Source organism: Grammomys surdaster, unplaced genomic scaffold (genome assembly GCF_004785775.1).
Source record: "Grammomys surdaster isolate TR1022 unplaced genomic scaffold, NIH_TR_1.0 958, whole genome shotgun sequence".
Classification (NCBI taxonomy): domain Eukaryota; kingdom Metazoa; phylum Chordata; class Mammalia; order Rodentia; family Muridae; genus Grammomys; species Grammomys surdaster.
In genome coordinates this window covers 11,077,276-11,096,835 of record NW_021605377.1, presented here as the reverse complement: position 1 = coordinate 11,096,835, position 19,560 = coordinate 11,077,276, and the positions used below count along the sequence as shown (strand labels likewise).

The 19,560-nt window shown below is 35.6% G+C and overlaps 1 protein-coding gene across 1 annotated transcript in view; it reads right to left on the bottom strand.

Moving 5' to 3' along the window:
- Window positions 1–242: 242 nt before the first annotated feature.
- Cep290 (centrosomal protein 290) overlaps window positions 243–19,560 on the bottom strand; it is an 81,346-nt gene continuing 62,028 nt past the window's right edge. Inside the window, exons 43-53 of the mRNA XM_028783031.1 lie at window positions 17,134–17,251; window positions 13,878–14,012; window positions 12,372–12,458; window positions 11,348–11,512; window positions 10,510–10,632; window positions 9,300–9,472; window positions 5,995–6,136; window positions 5,010–5,083; window positions 4,139–4,233; window positions 1,349–1,428; window positions 243–562 (exon numbers count right to left, since the gene is read on the bottom strand). Of these exons, the coding sequence (XP_028638864.1) occupies window positions 335–562; window positions 1,349–1,428; window positions 4,139–4,233; window positions 5,010–5,083; window positions 5,995–6,136; window positions 9,300–9,472; window positions 10,510–10,632; window positions 11,348–11,512; window positions 12,372–12,458; window positions 13,878–14,012; window positions 17,134–17,251 (1,420 nt within the window). The 3' untranslated portion in view covers window positions 243–334. The remainder of the gene's footprint in view (window positions 563–1,348; window positions 1,429–4,138; window positions 4,234–5,009; window positions 5,084–5,994; window positions 6,137–9,299; window positions 9,473–10,509; window positions 10,633–11,347; window positions 11,513–12,371; window positions 12,459–13,877; window positions 14,013–17,133; window positions 17,252–19,560) is intronic.

The window sequence follows — 19,560 nt, the reverse complement described above, 5'->3', positions numbered from 1 at the left end:
TGTTAGGATTTGAATATCTTAACACAAAAAAGTATAAAATAATCAACTTTAAATAATAAAATTATTATAAACATACCTTTATGCTTTTTGAAAATTTAAGATATTATGAAAATAGGAATATTTATCATAGCTCATTATGCATTGTATAGTCATAAATTATTGATGTCTTCAAAAATATACTTTTCTAACAAGTTAAAACTAAATGTGATTTTATTTTTAAGCAAAAAAATACAATATTTTGAGATGTAAATTCTGTAATTCAGAGACTGCTTGATTTCCAGCTGAAACTTTTTAACTCATAAAATAGTTTTAAATTTACAGGTAAACGAGGCCATTAATAAATAGGGAAACTATTAGGACTTTCTCCATCTTCCTGCTGTTCAGAAGCAGCAAGAGGGCTAGGCAATTCAAAGCCAAACTGTTCCGAAAGTTTTTTTAACTTCTCTTCTAATAGGATATTCTTTTTCACTTCTTCCTTATAATTGTACTTCAGGTCTTCAATTTCTTCAAAGAATGAAGGATCAAAATTTCCCAGTTCTTTTTTCAGCTTTTTAATTTCCTCCTAAAAGTCACATACAGGATACATGGTTTTGGTTTAAAATTTAGGTTTAATTATAAACATAAAAACTCAAAATCTTAAATATAAATATTTTTCTTTATACTTTACTGTTTAAGGTTCCATTGTACCATGTGAATAATGTACAAGCTGCCATCTTTGGCTAAATTTTAAGGTTGAATCTTTAAACTGCCTCAGATATTCTCAGGCAAGTGAAAGGAACTTTGCTTTTTCCAACATTTAAGAGTTTTCAGTATTTTTAATGTTCTGATTTTTTATCTTTTGTATCTAATATTCATGATCATGGAAACGCTGGGATTGTAGAAGTTCAGCAGCTGCTGAAGGAGAGTGAATGCTCATGGCATTTACACTAATCAGTGATGAGCAGCCAGTGCTCACTTCCAGAACACTCTGTTTCTGGAGTCTTAAGGGAGAGAACAGAAATGATTTAAGGGAAAGATCCCTGAAAATAATTTCAAAAGATACTTAGAAAACACTTTTTCCACCATGACTCACAAATTAAGAAAATAGTTTAAAAAAATGCTATTAAAAGATGTGCATTGGTTACAATTTAAAAATAAATTTATTCTCTAGTCCTGTTTGTCTGATTTTTTGCTGTTGATAGTTGTTTAATAAAAAGTTGTCATGAGTCAAATAATAGTATAGTAAGTGTGAAATAAATCCATGAGGTTTTAGGCACATACTTAAAGATGGTGATCATAAAAAATTGTTTCCCAAAGCTGTTTTCATAAAACACTGAGCATACTAAAGTTAGATACAAATAAGAATTACCTTCAAATGTTGCTTTTCTAGCTCCGACTTTCTGAGCTGTGTCTCCTTGACATTTATCTTTTCCTTTAGTTGATCAGAATCTGCCAAAATAGTCAGAAAAATTATGACTTATGTTTTTCTTTACTGTGAGTGAGATAAAGATAGAGGATTTGTTTCAGAATAATCAGGAAACCTGAATCCTAAGGTCTGGCGTCATCTGGCACTGTATGGTGGGAAAACTTCTCATGCAAACTGTATGCTACCACTAGTAGGTATGGTCATAACACAGCAAGCAAGCAGGTGTAGCTGCTAGGTATCAGAAATGTGGACTATTCTTTTTTTATATGGGAGAAATTCTTATTTTTGAGAGAAAAATCTTGCATCCAGTAAATTTGTTAGGTATTAAATATACAGGCAAAGAGCTAAAAAAGTAAGCCGGCCATTTATGCCTTCACACCAAATAGCTTTGGCTACTGCATATAAGTTTTTTTTACACTATATGCAAAATATCTAAGACTAGGTATGTGGCACAGATGAAGGAGTGCAGGAGGAATCAGCTGCTGTCACATAGCACAAAGTTAAGAAATAGTGTTATGTCATCTATGCAATCTTTGAAAGGTAAAGAGTTTTGTTTTAATGTTCAAGTTTGATGAAATAATGAAGTTTTCATGATAAGGAGAAGAAGTGTATTGGAGTGCTCTGGGGTGGTCTTCTATAACTCAGATACAGGACAAACAAACAAGGTTTCTAATCAAACAACAATGCATTTTCCTTTTGGAGGCAAAAAAAAAAAAAGTTCCCTTTCTATTTTTATGTCATATCTCATGTAAATCTCAATTCTACAGATGAAGAAAAGAAACTATTTGTCTTCCTGAGACTGGCCTATATTATTGAACAAGATGATTTGTAGTCACATTTTCCTACAGATAATTTTTATGACTAAATTAAACTGTCATATATATACACATGCACCACATTTTATCAGTGCATCTACTGATGGACACAGTGGCTGATTCTATTACCTGTCTACTTCGAGTAGTGCCCCAGTAACATGATCAGTATTCATATATTTATTAGCTTGAGCATAGCCACTGAGATCTTATACACACTGTTGATGAAATACTGCATGAAGAAAATATGTATGTATATGTCTTCCTTAAGACATATGCAATATAAGGGCTTGGGATTGGACAAATTAGAGAACTTCCTAACAAATCAACAAATCTTTGGTACTACTTTAAGAGCACACCAAACTAGCAGTCACACGTCACTTCCAGGTGGATGAATCTTGGCTTCAGTTATCAAGAAGCACAGTAGCACAGGGGTTAAGACCAGGCATGGCAAGGAGTTCTGAACATTCGTAGAATTAATGCTTGGCCTTTCTATGCCACTTCCCATTTGTCTCTATCTTGAGGATAGGTTATTAATCATTTATCAAGAATAAAATAAGGACAACAATACTGATCCTATAACATTCTAAGAAAAAAGTAAAAAAGCCCTAAGCATAGTGCCTGGCACAAATCATATCACACATTAACACAAAGGAGCATCAGGACTCTAGGAGCTCTATGAATAGTTTGAAATGATTCAGAATATAAAACTGGTATAATCCTGTGGGGTGGAACATGACACTTCAACTATCAGATAATGGACAGCATAGTTAAGTTAGGCGGTACAGTGCATTTATGCCAGAAGCTATAGAACTATGCTAAGCATCTACCCTGAGGTAAACTGCTCACTGGTATCCATTCACTAGCATACTATGGAATTATTAGAGACATGAATGATGTATAGATCTTAAGAGGTCTCCGTAGTAAGTTAAGGGTAGCTGGAATTATAGTGTGTGCATCCAGAAAAAAATATACAAAATTCAATATACATATAAGGTCTATTCCCTTTTTAAAAGTGATATCCTATAAACTTGGTAGAAAACAATTAGCAAATGGATCACAGGAGAAATGAAAATATATTCATAAATATACATGCTCAAATTGTCATCTTAGATTCTACAAACAACTCATCCTCATATTTTCTTTAGTTTCAAAAGAAAATGTTCAGTGGTCTTAACCCACTGAGGTTGTCCCATTAAAAGTGTCAGAGCTAGGATTCAATCTCTAACTGGGTATACAGGTACCCAGTTCGCCAACCCAGATCACTTCTATATTAAAACTGAATGTCAAGCACTAACTTGTTATCCCTGGGATGGAGATATATACATATGCATATACATAGACATAGACACATACACATACATAGTGATGAACAGATCTGCAAATAAATAAGAACAACTGTATTCTGTATGTGAGCACACATACAAAAAATGTTTCATATGTAATTATGTTTTATACAGGGGAATGACTGCTAACTTCTGAATAGGAACAGAAGTGAACAAAAAGTACATATTTATTTTATAACAAAAAAATACAAGTATTTTTTAAAACTACTAACCTAACATTAAGAGAACAATTAGTAACATTTAGAAGAAAATGTTCATAGGAACTGAAGGAAGTATACTTAGACACTAGAGGCAAACAGCAGCATTCATTGCTTGGTAACATGCTATGATTAAGTTTGTAACACCTAGCTGGATTAAAAAGAGAAAAACTTAGGTCACTTAGTAGAATAAGCAATTCAAAGTGATAAATGGGAATATTTTCAGAGCCTGCGTGTGGGGCTATTCAGAACATTCAGAACATTTAGAACAGCTCTGAATGCTCCTATCAGGTATTTGACACTAATGATCAGAAATACTAAATATACACACTAAATCAAAAATTTGGGATCATCAATAAGTTTTATGAAATACATTACCAAGTGTGCTACTTTCAGCTCCAGTTTGGTCCTTGTTAATTTCTATCTGCTGGATTAATTCTGCCTTTTCTTTATCCAGCTGATTATTGGCTAATCTAGAATACAATGAAGCATGTTAGAAAAACAAACAATAGGTGCTACTCTCTATGTAGCCAACTCATATAGAGTAGTGGTAAATGGTACTCAGATCAGGTTTCTGGTGGCCTGTGCTGGTTACCATATCCTGAAGAGCTGGCATAGCATTATCAAGGTAAACAGGTTTCAATGCTGCCAATTACCAAACAACACAAAATCTAAATTTTTACTATCAGTCCTGATACTATTTTCAAGAGTAGTTTTCTTACAATGAAAGGAGACGAAATTCCTAGAAGCATAGAATTACTTCTTTCTCTTTCATTAAGATTTGCTTCTGGAATGCTCAGGTTGAATGCTATGCTGCTAGAAACATTTAAACTAGGTTACACTATGAAAACACTATTATTGGGATCTCCCTGCCCCCACCCCTCTCTGTTTCCAGACACAGGACAAAATAATCATAAACGTGGGAAAACCATAGTCTTTAAGGATAGCAAGTCTGGCTATATAAAATAATTTTATAAAAATAAATAAGTGGTCAGGTGGCTCAGTGGATAAGGATGTATGCCCTGAAGCTGATGGCCTGATTTAAATTCTTGGAATGAGAGAACCAACTCCTACAAGTTGTTCTCTGACCTTCCTTAGCACATGGCATGCACATTCCCCCTAACCCCTTCATGCAGCATGCACAAGTGTGTGTGCGTGCACACACGCGCGTGCGCACACACACACACACACACACACACAGACACACACCCTGGAAAGCATTTTAAGTAGTCAAACATCATATATGTACCTAAGAAGCTGGAGCTCTCGTAGAAGCTCTTGCTCTGTCTCCGCACCTTCAGGAACACTTTTGAGGATCTCAATCTTTAAGCAGAACAGAAAATTAGAAGATAAAGTTCATCATGGAAATAAGGTGTTTTAAAGAGATGAGATTTAATAAAGTATAAGATTTGGGTTTTGAGAGGCATGAAATAACCACAGTTCTGTGTTCTAGTCTATGCATTCAAGTCATCAGTTCTTGAGCAATGCACTACTGCATGCCCAGGTATGTCCTAGGTAATGAGGACACAGCATAGGGAAGAGCTGGAATCTCCTACAGACTCCTTATGATTTTACTGAGGGAGGACAGTACTGATACTGTGACAGGATGTGACACATCGGGATAGCAAGAAAGGCTATTCAGAAAAATAATCTAGGGAGGACAAGATGCTCATATAGGGTCTCTGAAGAGCCTCAATTTAAGAAAGATAGAAGTTCACAAGTCAGCTATATGGATATTGGGAATAGTGACTATTGTTCTAGACAAAGCAACCAGGTATAAAACCTGAAGCTTAAATGAAATTCAGTTGTCCAAAGGTTTGATAGGGTTAATGTTGGGAAAACCAATATTAACATAGGTAGAAAATACAAAATAGTTGTACATAGATACAGGCTATGAAAAGAGCTGTATTCCAGGGACCAATTAGGAAATTACTGCAGGCATTCAGTATGAAGTAATGGCTTCCATCCTGAATAGTACTCATATTTGGGTTGTACTTTAAAACTACACTTGACATGATTACTGATGACGATGTAGAGACTGAGAATGAACTCAGTGATGACCCAGCTTGTGGCTTATACATATACATAAGTGAGTGGGAGTAAGTACCATTCACTGGATGAGTCTCCTAGGGGAGACACTGTCAGGAGCTCATTTTTTTCACCTTCAGGCAATTCAGAGATTGTCTTGAGATAGCTGTATTACAGTGTTCTATCATTTAAAGACAATTACATGCCTGTTGTTCAAGGTCTTCAGTGTATTTCTTTGCTTTCTGTTCTCTCTCGGTTGCTTCTCTTACAAGCTGTTTAAGGTCAGTGATACTTTGATTCTTTTTGGCAACATCACTTTCGAGCTCTTTCATCTTGGTCTCATACATTCTAAAAAGATGAAGAAAAATTATTATGGGCATTATATGTAATTTCTTTAGTTTAAAAGTCTGCTTAATTACAGTAAAATATGCGAGACAATGTACATAGTATTTCTTCTAGTCAAACCTTTGGCTAAGTATTTAGCATTAAAGATGATGTTAAGGGATAAGCAGCCTAATTAACATGTGGTAATTAAAATAGAAAATTAAAGTAATCCTATGGAGATTAAGATAAGAGGTGGGGATTGAATTTGGCAACTGTAAAGCTTTTAAGTTGATATCTTATTTTCAGCATAAGAGAATACCTAATTCATCAGTTTACAAAAATCTCTTCCAATACCCTTCTCTACCCCAGGAGGTGTTTAGGTAGAAACAGGTCAAAGGGGCAGGCACTTCAGAAAAGAACAAGCTGTTCAGAAGCATGCCTGTGAGGAGCAGTGCAGGCTGTGGAAAGGAGAAAGCAACACAGATTAGTAACTAGAAAGCAAATGACAAATGGCCTAAAGAAATCAACTCAAATGAGATCTTCAAAATTTGAGCCAAATAGTTTTGCAGGCATATACTTACAGGACGACAATGTTTACTGTATTCAAGTGTTTCTAAGGAAAAGAATATGTAATGTCTTAAAAAATATTGATATAGAAAAGTATCTGACAGTGACAGCATAAGGAAGGGGAGTTATGATTACCTAAACACTTTCAAATAATTCGGACAGATCTTAAGTGTGTGCTTACTTGACAAGGACTAACTAGCAGAGATATCCCAAAGGTTAATGTGAACTATCAGAAGCTACTTCATCCATTTCTCTGTTCAAAAGCCACACTTAGGTGGTTTGAATGAGAATGCCTTCCTGCATCCAACCCCATCCCGTAGGCTCCTGTATTTAAATGCTTGGTCACCAGAGAGTAGAACTCTTTGAAGGGATTTGAAGGATTAGAAGATGTGGTCTTGTTGGCAGAAGTGTGTCACTGGGGGCGTGGACTTCCAGGTATCAAAAGCCCTTGCTAGGCTCAGTCTTGTCTGTATGCTGCCTACAGATCAGGATCTACATCCAGATTCCCAGCTACTGCTCTATCACCATGCAGGCCTGCCCAAGTACCATCATGCTCCCTGCCGTGATGATAATGAACTAAACCTCAGAAACTGTAAACAAGGTCCCATTTAAATGCTTTCTTTTATAAGCATTGCCTTGTTCACAACGTCTCCTCACCATAACAGAATAATAAGTAAGACAGCCACTTAACGGCCTTCCTGATCATATTACCGCACCACCAAGCTAGCCCATACATTAACCTGGCTCCTCCTTGTTATCCTTACTTCTAGACTCTGCCCTATGGTTACCTGGCAACTGCCTGGCTTACTATAAAAGGGGCTGTCTGCCCTCCCCTTGTTCTCTTACTCTCCCTCACTCCTTTCTCTCCTTCCCCCTCCCCTCTTTCTCTCTCTATATTACTGCCCCCTCCCCGTCCCTTCCCAACTTCACTTCCCATGTCCTAAATCAACTCTATTCCATACTATATCCATCCTGTGGCTGGTACCTCAGGGGGAGGGGTGTCTCAGCATGGGCCCCCAGAGACACCCCATTCCACCTCACCATACTGCGCCTCGATCAAACACATCTTTGGCTCTCTCTTTTTTATAAAACACAACACTCCTACAGGTAAATATAGGTGGGGCACTTGAAAAAGCCTGGCAGAGTTTGAGATCAGCCTTGGATACACAGCAAGACTGTCTTGAAAACAAGTTAGACTTATGTTTCCTGAAGATGCTGTCTATGTGCAGTTCTCAGAATAAGAACTCAAGTGATTTAACATGTAAACACATCTTCAATCACGGTTAAATAGTACCATCAATCCGCAACTGTTTTAAATTGAATAGTCTTTTTAGGCCAGGAAGTAATCATTTTTGTTATCTCATAGAACTGTAGAAAAATAAGGGCAGGGTCTATCATTTCCACAGCTTGATATATCTTGACCCACAAAGGGCTATCATCTATGTAATATCACAGTGAAAAGCAAGTCTTTCTAACAGATAGAAGCTGGCTCTTAAAGAAACCTAAGTAAACTGGACTTTTTAGAAAGACCCTGAAGCACACAGAGTACGGTAATAGTAGATGTTGAGTGAACATTTGTGGAAAAAGTAAATCTCAAAGTCACTCAACACATGTCACAACACCTTTTCTCCCCTTCACACTGTTACACTTGTTCCTTCATAAGCATTCTGACAGAAGCCTTGTCTGTAGACAGGAAAGCGAGAGATGTAGGGGAGAGATATAGGGACTCTGACTACTCTACTCTAGGGTAGGGAAGAAAAAAGGATTCTTCTCCAGGATTACAGCCATCTCTCTCAGTGTTCTCAACTCTGCTTACTTAGCTTTTTCTTTTCTCCTTAAATCTGGCTGACCGAGGGAAAAGCAATACAAGGTCCATGATGGAACCTCAATGCTACAGCTCAGTTTTCGTTGACTGATATGATGATAATGGGTTTCACATTCTTTCCTATCATGTCAATACAAATAGGGCAAATGAGGCCTACAATGAGATCAAAGAAAAATGCACAGTGAAATAAAGTTAGCTTTCACAGAGACAACAGTTAGTCCCATAGACATGAATCCAATATACTTATAGAAAGTATTCAAAGGATGGGAGAAAATGAATCAGAAAGTAGAGACCAATAAGACACTAACATGACTGCTGTATTCATCTAGTGGGCTCTCTGTCAAGAAAGTTTCCCAGTATATAAATAAAGGCAATGCAGCTCATTCCAGATGCAGTGTAAAATATCCAATTGCTTAGGACATATCTGCATCAGAAATAAATGAACCCAATCAAGAATCTGACATTGATGCTTCAGAAACAGCATCTAGGAGAAGCTGGGCACCATCAGCCCTGGCCCAGGACCAGCGACTTCAGGATGCACATCTAGCTTCAGGTAATTAGCACAAGTGCAGGTCTGCTCTATTCTGTAGTCTCCCAATAAAACTAGCTAACCAAACCAGCTAAGACAGAAACTGAGTTTTGGTAATGAGAAGGTAGAATGTGGAGACACTGATAAACAACCAAAGTGTTCACCAATCACAAACTAGGGTATACAGCATTTGGTCATCTTTGAAGTATTGATGCTACAGATAGAACTGATTAAACCTGACCAAATTTAAAACTACCTGATCCTACCTTGAAACCACAATTGACTTCCAGCTCTTGCTGTCAGCGCCTTCCAGCTGTGGGCCTCTACTTTCTGCAAACTGTAATCTCTTCCCAGTCTCTTCAAGGTGAGTTGCCATCTTGTCATTCACCAGCTCTAAGTTGTTCTTAGCTATCCGTAGTTTCTCGGAAGCTTCCATTTCCTATCAGTGAAGGCTTATTAATTAGTAAATTATGACAGAACATAATACTGTTCTCATAGATGACAGTTTTTAAAATTACCACTATAGGCTGGAAATCATAAAACAAGCTGGAGCTATCTGGTTTTAAAACTGCGAAAATGTTTGGTTTTGTCTAAATAGTAATTAGCACAAAAGATCAATTAAGTGAAGGCAGAGAAATGTACATATCTAAAGTATCTACTGGATACTCTAAATTTGTCATCTGTTTCTTACGAAAATGTCCAGAATAATGAGACAGTTAATCTTGTTACATCTTAAAGATGCTTGTTTTGACGAGTCCCAGCTATTAACACAAGCACCATGTGAGTGACAGATTATTTCCAGGAATGAACTTTAATACTCAAGAGAGTACAGTTCTGGCTTTACAGTACAATGAGTTACTGTTAAAAGTTTTAAGAATTATAATTTTAGTTCATTCACTAGGTAATGCATGTTAAAAATTATACCTATTTATCAGGAGTAAGGAATATATTGTATTATTTAAATAGAAAAGAAACTTATTAACAAAATGGTTATGTTCTTTGCTCTATAAATTGGGCACTGTTCTAAGTCATATGCATAAATATTAACTCATTTAAATTTCTCAATGGCTCTGTGAGACATATAATATGTGTATATATTTCTTTTTTGAGATGGGTTCTCTATGTTGCCTAGGCTGGTCTCTCCTTCCAGCCTGAGTACTGGACTAACAGGTGTTCAATTCCATGCCCAGCTAAGAGATAGGAATATTTATTACTCCCAATTTCATATATGAGGAACTTGAGAAACACAGAGACATTATCCAACTTAGAACAATTCCCAATAAGTAGAAGAAATAAGAACAAAAACCACCCCAGTTCTAAATTTTCATATAAATGTATGTCTTGATAAAGTACAATTCATAAATTCTCTTAATATGTTCTGTGAACAGATACTGGCGTCAAAGATCTATCAATTTTGATTTTGACAGGATATGTCAATAAATGAAAAATAAATGTAATAAGTCATAATCCCCTTACTTTCTTAAGCTCTTTCCGAAGTCGTTCATTTTCAGCCACAATTTTCTCGGTACCTTTGCTCTTGGATTCAAACTGCATACTCAATTGACGTCCAAAGTGAGCTTTAAGCTTTTCTAATTCAGCCTGGTAATTGATGAAGCAACATATTATCAAACAAAAACATCAAGAAAAGATGACTGTTTCTACGAAATCATATACACAAGCAATTAATTTAATGGGCTTAGCAAGCTGAAGCGGACTTTATGCATTTTTATATATGACTAATGAAGAAAAGGAGGTCATGCATTTGAGAGGAAGTAAGGTAGAGGGGCATAGGACGTGATGGAGGAGCAAAGGAACATGAGGAAATGAAGCAGTTCTATTTTAGTTCTCTTAAATGTAAAAATGAAGGTTATTATTTAAATTCATAAAACTTAACTAAAGGTAAGTAGCTTTTGATACCTCATTTGACATGATTACAATTAAAGACTCCCTCAAACTTGTTATTTATAACCAAAGTTCCTACTCAAGCTTGGCTATTCATTAAAATGACCTTTAAGATTAAAAGGAAATAAAGGAACCCCCACAGAATCCCTACTTAACAAATCAAATCCAAGATAGATATACATAATTACTCTATCACAGAAAAGAACAATTGGCTCAGAAACAGTAAAGATGGCACAGACACACTCCGTAGCTACCTTTAGATTTCTTGCCAGTAAATCTGTTGACTATATAGAATTAAGCTGTATCCACTGAGGACATTCAGCGTACTGTGAGCATACTTAACAATCCCCTTAAAAAGCAATGCAAATTAAAATAGTAAAACATTCATATAAAATGACTACATAAAAATTACCTTTAATTTTCTATTTTCTTCCTCAATAGTTGCCATTTTTTCACTAGTCATTATTCCTGATGCCTTTTTCAATTGTTCATTTTCTCTTTGGACTTTTTCAACTACTTTCTTCATTAACCCAATGGTTTTTTCCAGTTCTGGGATTGTCTTCCCACTTCTACCAGACTACAAAAGAATATACATATTTTTTAAAAGTAATACTTTAGACATTATGATGTACTAATGTGAAAATGGGTCTAATTTTGTACTTATCTTTAATAATTGCTAATATTTGATTCTAAAGATTGTGTTAATTCAATACAATTCTAAAGTATATGAGACAATAATTATAATTTTACTCCCCATAAATGAAAACCAGGGCTTAAATGTATTTGATATTCCTTAAATCATATACTTAGTACTGGGTCAAAGACTCTATGATGTGTGATCTAAGTATTCGATATAGATAGGCTTCTCTTCTAGTACAGAGGTTGTACATGGCCTTGGGTCTAGACTCGTTTGGGATCAAACAACATTTTCTGAGAAGTCACCTAATACATAACAGTAGCAAAATTAAAGTTATAAAGTAGCAATGCAAATAATGTTATGGTTGGGGGTCATAACAACATGAGAAACGGTGTTAAAGGGTCGTACCATTAGGCAGGCTGGGAACCACTGCTCCAGTACATAAACATTTTCTTTACACAGAAATGAAACCATGTGTTTAGCTTAGTTAATATATGAACTAATGAAGATACCAACATAGATTCTTTATTTATATTTTTTAAAAAGATAAAATTATATGTATATTTAGAGTACATATATATATTTTCATATTTTCACTTTCAAACAAATGTTAACAATCAGTATTTGCTCAAGTACTTTCTATTGCTAGTCTCAGTATTTTCAGAGAATGCATCATGTATGTCACAGTATTCTTACCTGAACAAATTTTTGTTTTACGAATGCTTCAATTTATAAACACAATACAAAATCAACAGAGGTTTAGACCTTTGGCACTTGATTCTTAAGGACACTGACTCACCCCTCTGACCTGACCAAGCTTCCGTTCAAGTTCCATTTTTCCTTTCTTAAGGAATTCACACATTTCCTTCAAATCTTTTACTTGATTCTAAAAGATAAAAGAAATAACAATAATCTGTTATAAAAATAGGATAGCTCCTGAAAAAGAGAGGAAAAAATTATCTAAATTAAAAACTCAACTATAGAGCAAACAACTGTGTCTAAACAATCCGTGTGCTGGATTTTTGTCAGCTTGACACATGTTAGAGGAACCTCAGAAGAGGAAGCCCAATTGAGAAAAACACCTCCATATTATCAGGCTGTAGGCCTGTGGTGTCTTTTCCTGATGAAAGACTGAGGTGGAAGATTCCAGCTCACTGCGCGTGGTGTCATCCTTGGGCAGATAGTCCTGAGCTGTATACGAAAGCACTGACTGAAGAGCAAACCTGTGATTAGCTTTCTTCCTTGGTCTCTGCATCAGCTCCTGCCTCCAGGTCCCTGCCCCAATAACCCTTGATGAGCTATAATGTAGAAGTCCTTTCTTCCTCAAAATGAAATAAGTCCTTTCTTCCTCAAGTTGCTTTTGCTCATGATGTTTAAGACAGCAATAGAAACCCTAACTAACAACATGTTAGATAAAGAGTATTAGTATACAAACACTGAATAACTATTTTCTAAACTACTGCCTTAATACACTACAAAAATTAGGCTTCTCACTCTCATTTTCCTGTCTCATAATGCACATACATAGATACTTATTTTTCTGGTAGACAAAAAGAATGGAAGACACTGCACTGTATAAAGTGTACAAATAACAATTACTAAGTGTATAAATCACAATGAGAAGCAGGAAGCATAATTGCAATTCTACCACCAGTGGAAGTGACAGAACGCTAATGCTCTTGATTACAAAATGAGTCTGAAACAATTAGCTAAAGAGGAAAGCTGTCACCATAATAGGGTAAGGTACAGAAAGTCAAAGATAGACATTATTAACATCAGAAGTAATACTTCTAAAACCACAAATAGATTTCAGTTATTACGATTACTAATGAAATGTAAGAACTAACCTTCCTCCTTTGGAACACACAAAGCTGACACTTCTATTCTCTGAACTCTCATTGGCAGTATGACTCACTTCCTACTCCTCCACTAGCTCTTCTATGCGAACCCTCTCATGACTCTAAGCCAGACCTCCCCTCTCCTCTTTTCCTATTGGGGCTTCCTCTTGTCCCATAGCATCTCGTGCCAGCTAAACTACTACAGACAGGTTACTGTTTGCGTGTTGTGGGCCATCTGTCTCATTGGAAGATAAGTGCTATCAGTATTTGGACTTTAATGACTGCCCTCTCTAGTATCTACAAGCATGTCTAACAAAGTAGAGACTCAGTAAATAACTTTAAAATCAGGAAATGGATATAACATCACAAAGATATCTTGTGTATATACATTTCAGAAAGTAATATAAGTAAATTTAGTTGAGTGGTGAATTTGGTGAATTCAGGCATTATAACAGAGGTAAGTTTACCTTTAGTCTCGGCAAGTCTTTATTTGCTTGTTCAAGTTGAAATTTCAGCTCAATGTTTTCAGATGACAACTTCAAGTTTTCCCTCAGAAGCTCTTGTTCTTTTTGGCAATGATCATCTGACTCTCTTTCTGAAGTCTGGAAAATAAAAATTTAGAATATGTTCAACATTTAATAAAAGCCACAAAGACATACTGAATAAAGAAATATTGTCAAAAGTGAAATTTCTAAAAGGAATGTGGGGAGAAAATTGCAAGTATTACATAAAATCAAAACCAAGTTAAGACACATTATAAAGCTTCCAGAAAGGTAATTTTTAGAAATTGAAACAGAAAGCAAAGTCAAGTATGGTTTAAAAATCTGTACATACAATGACTTCATAGACATTCCCATAGAGTTTTAACTATCCTATACTGGTTTTGTTAGTTCAAAATAAAGGTTATCAAATTGTGAGGGATGGAATTGTTCCTAACTCTCAGCATCCCAGATGTGATATTATTTGTTTTATAGACATAATCAAGTTAAAAAGGAAGGCATTAGGGTCAACCCTGATGGAGGAAGATCAGTTCCTATGCAAGGTGGAAATCAGGGAATTTGGACAGGAAGATGATATTAAGAGACTTCACACTATCCTTCTTCTAAGTAAAGAACTATGAGCATGTTTTCTTAGATTACATGTAGAAAAGACAGTCACCTAAGTGTCAAGCCTCAGAATTGATCTTCCTCTCAGTCTTCAGTAAGCAACAACATTGCAGTAGCTTGGCTTTGGGCATTCAAATCCCCAGACTGTGAGACAATAGATTTCTGCTATTTAAGTGACATCTGTAGACAAATGTTTCTTAGTATCCAAAGAAAATGGGCTCCAGGACACTTCCCTTCAACTTCTGTGGGTGTTTACTTCCACTAAATAAAATAGCATGGTATGTATATGTAACTTAAATATATTTTCCATATACTTTAAATTATTTTGAAGTTGCTTATACCTACTACAATATAAAAGCAATATAAACAGCTATTATAGGCTTGTTTACAGAATATATTGTATACAGAATAAAAAGACACAAAAGAAAGTTTGTATACATTTAGTAAAGGCCTATTTTTCCTCAAATATTCTCTATTGTTAGTTGAAACTTAGATGCAGCCTTATCAACATAGAGGGAGGCTGTACTCTGTGACTCCTGCAAACACAAAGTTACATAAAATAACTACCTCATTTTCTTCCTCCAGAAGGCATTCAGTAGTTTGAGATACAGTTAGCAATTTTGTCTTCTGAAATGAACTAAACACTGTATTTGCATTTTTTCTTGGCATGAATCTACCCTGGGTTACTATTTATGCTTATGTTTTTATTCTAAGTTGTATATTTTTTTAACGGAGGTTTTTAAAATGAGTCTGAGTATGCTGGATCATTAGAATGTTACCCATGCTTTAGAACTGCTGTGTACATAAGAAACTTTGTACCAGTCATCAGCATGGCTCTGGCTATTTCTCACCACTACTCTACTAGCTCAGCAGGCTATAAAGTCATTTCCTCCCTAGACACTCTGCTTAAAATAATATGGTATAAATAGACGTATCTCAAATTATTAAAATTATACTGTACAATACATATTTGAAGTGAAGAAACATATTCACATTTTCTTAGACCAAATATAAAAAGGAAATAAAAAGGACACAAAACTAAGGCATTCTGGATAGATAGTTGATCCTGATGAGACACAGAACGCTGGCACGCAGGCAGCCCTGGGTGTGATTTTTTGGTTTACAGGATACATAGGCATGCATGCAACGGCAAGAAACAATGTGTTGTGACAGGCATGAGCCATAAGAAGAAGCAGGTCCCCACTTACTCACATGGCCCAAGCACATACTCAGGCTCTTAGGATACTTATTTATTACAGTGCAAATCCTCCCATTCATAAAGCTCACACCTTTAACATCTGGGATGGTTTTGAAGGTCTCCATTAGTCATGGAAATCTTTAAATCTGTTTCTAAACTTTTTTTCTTCTTTTAGTTTGTCTCTTCTATCTCTGGCATACATATGATCTGACTAATGATAACAGTATCAATGACTGCTTAATAACAAAGGATTAGTTATGACTTATAGGAAAGAATATATCTGAAGATTTCCCAAGAAGACATTTTAACATATTTCTCATTGAATTAGGAATGTAGCTACTATATAAGAGATTTGTAACTTTTTTCCTGCTATTTTCTGTAAAGAAAGCTCTTAAATATAACTGTGTACACTGTCCAAATTTCTAAATAAACTGTTTATTAATTGGCCCTTTTCTTTTTATGAATCTTACCTTCTTTGTTAAATTGTCACAATGTATGTATATGACTTTTTATAAGCAATCTTAGCTTGTAAAGAAATGAAGGACTGCAGTGTATTTAAATAAGGGCACTTTTCTGGACTGACACATCTGCTTCCTCTCTGCCCCGTGCAGCATCCTCATATGTACCGTATGAGCATGGTGCCAGCATCATGTCCTCCTCAGCAGGTCTACTCTGACCAAGATGATGTGACTGACAGTTGTGGCTACATGTCCCTTTTCTGTTCTCATTCTTACCAGCCTCATTCTTCTTCTCATGTTTATGCTTCTGGTTTTCATTTTAACAAAATTATTAATTACCTTTATGAGCTGGTACATTTTTATAATTGAGATTAAAGATCTGTAAGGCTGACTTAAGTTTGCTCTATTTATTATTTGGTATTGCTTCCATAGTTAATTCAGTGAGATCTACAACACTTCTGCAATACCACAAAATATCTGTAGATACAGAAGTCATCAGTGATACTTGTTTTTTTTTTCCTGTTTCTGTTCCGAGTATGGCTATGTGGCATTTTGTGTGTTCGTATCTTACTTTTCCTTACCCTTTTTTGGCTGTTGGACTTTTGAGATTTCTATCTTGTGCACATGGGTGGAACACACCTGGAGCACACGTGAGAGGAGATGGGATGCAGCACACTGCTAACCATTACTTAACAAGGGAGGGTTCTGCACGGCAGCGGCTCTAACCAGACCTGCAACAGCTACGAAGGTTTGCAGTGAAAGATTAGACAATGCATGAGGACTTAAAATTAACCTTGGTGGTATCAGACAGGCTCAGAGAAATGAGTCAGCATTAACTAGTAAAAGGGAATGTGCTGAGTCAGCATTAATAAGGAGGAGCTAACATTTTGTCCAGATAAAGGAAGAGTCTTATGTCACTTTTATGCCTTTAACACTAAGGAAAGGAAAGATGTATACTTACCAAAGACTGAGAATCCTTTGAAAGTTTCTTTTCTAAAGTATGAAGTTTTTCTTGAAGGTATTTATTTTGTAAATGTAAGTCTTCCACAACAGAATCTCGTGGAAGAGCCTGGTGGGTCCTATGAACAACAACCAGACTATTATGTAACTTTGCTTTTTCTAAAATTTATGAAGTTATGAGACAGAAAAGAAAAAATGTAGTGTATGTATTAATACTGTAACTTAAAAATTTTTTAAACTTACAAGTTCACAAGAAATAAATGAGGACATTATGATTTATATTACAAATGATCCTTTACTATCAGGTAGCTACAAAAGATCTCTTTACAGCATCAGCTGAAGTCGGCTCTGAGTTATAGAAACACATGAACATTTCTAAAGCGCATTTATTTGCTTATGTGGAACTACATAGAAGAACTAAAATACTGTTTTAAAACCTTGCAGAGTAACTGCATACCATCAGTTTCAGTATCCAACAAGACTCTAATATTTTCAGGAAATGTTGTCATATTACGTCCAAACTTAACTGGCTGGCTACAAGAACCACCATACTCTGACACAACACATCTATGAAATCTTCTGGTCCAAGATTTTTTCTCCACTTAATAAGTAAATGCACACTTAATGTAAAAACATTAAAATTCACTCTGTGTCTCTATCTTTACTAAGAACTTATCAATATCATCTCCTTTCTATTATCAATTATGTATTTGATTAATAAAATTCAGATATTCAAATTTCTTGAATTTAGAGAGAAGACAAGATAAATAAATCTCTTCTACGACAACTCCAGTTACATTAATATATTCACAATAGGAAATTAAGAAACCTTAAAGGTACTAGTAAGTTTAAAAAAAATTAAAACGATTTTAGTAAAATCCACAGAGGCAAATAGAATTTTGTTTGGAGCGTATGTTTACATGAGGAAAAGGAAAGAAAGGAAAGATCCATGACTGAAAGCCAGATTGTACCTGTCAAGAGAAAAAGTTCCTTAATCACATTATTCCTTAAAAAAAAATATTGAAAGATAAAGTAAGATGGAAAGAAAAGAAATTTAAAAAATAAACAGTAATTAGAATTTTGGAAGGAGTATATACTATCCCTAGAAGTTGGTGAGAATGCATTCTAGACGACTTCAACTTCCTGTACTCACATCATTGTATTCAAACTGACACACTCACGAACATAAACAAGAAGGTACTATTCTAAGAAACAAAAACTTACAAAACTTCCAAAAGTAGGTAAAATGAGATTATATCTAACTAGGAATCTCTGCACCACAAAAAGACAATCTACAAATCAAGAAAAAGTGTATGGAAACTCTAAGTTTAAGAAAAAGGGTTACATAAACAGACATTTCTCAAAATGAATGCATAGTCAAAAAGTTTACAAAAAAAGCTAGAAAGAATAATTTTGAGTGCTTTAACTGCATGGAAATAAGTGCCTACCTACCTTGATTTGAACATTACCTCATGTATCATTTGAAACATCACAGGCAACTCACTGTAAAATTATATTCATGCTTGGTTTTAAAAAGCACTAACTGTAATTTTTAAAGACAAATATAAAGGTATCATACATTTATGAAAAAAATATTTTATATATACGTTTAAAAATCTTGGAAGAAGTGATTCAAATAGAAAGTCATATATTGGAGGTGTCAATGTGGCACGATTCTCTCTTACTCGGACCATGGAGAAGACAGAGTTTTTAAAAAGAAGTAAAGTTAAATAAATCTCAAAGGCTTTTCTTAGAAATATGTGAATATAGTGGTAGTTGGGGTTCTTCAGGTCTGCACCCCTGGAATACAATCTCATCTTGGTCAAATATAAGGGCCAACTACTTATGCCTTTGAAAAGCAAGTATGTTTAGATTGGGACAATAGCAGAAGTGTCAGGCAGCAGACAAAGTTTACCCTCTCCTCTTACTCCCTGGCCTGAACTCAGATTTAAAACATGAAGATGGCTGCCAACACTAAGGAGAGTTCCAGAAAAGCCTAATTCTGACTCAGCAAGAAAGGGAATGGCTATGAGTCTTTGTCAAATAGTCTTAGTTTCACACTGAAACTTAAACTCTCTTGACTAAGGCTGCACTCCCTCTTAAGTTATTCCAGATCTCAGCCCATGGTGGCTGTGGCAGAGTCTGCAATAGGAACCCAAAATACCTTTTTTTAAAATTTATTTTAAACTCCAATTTGTATTCCCCTCCCAGTCTGCCCTCCGACTGGACTGTTCCACATCCCATAACTCCTCTCTGCCCCCCATCTCAAAGAGGATGGCCCCACCCTCCCAGACCTCTAAACCCCCTGGGGCCTCAAGTCTCTTGAGGGTTAGGTGCATTTTCTCTGACTGAACCCAGACCCGGCAGCCCACTACTGTATGTGTGTTGGGGTCTCCTATCGACTGGTGCCTGCTGCCTGGCTGGTGCA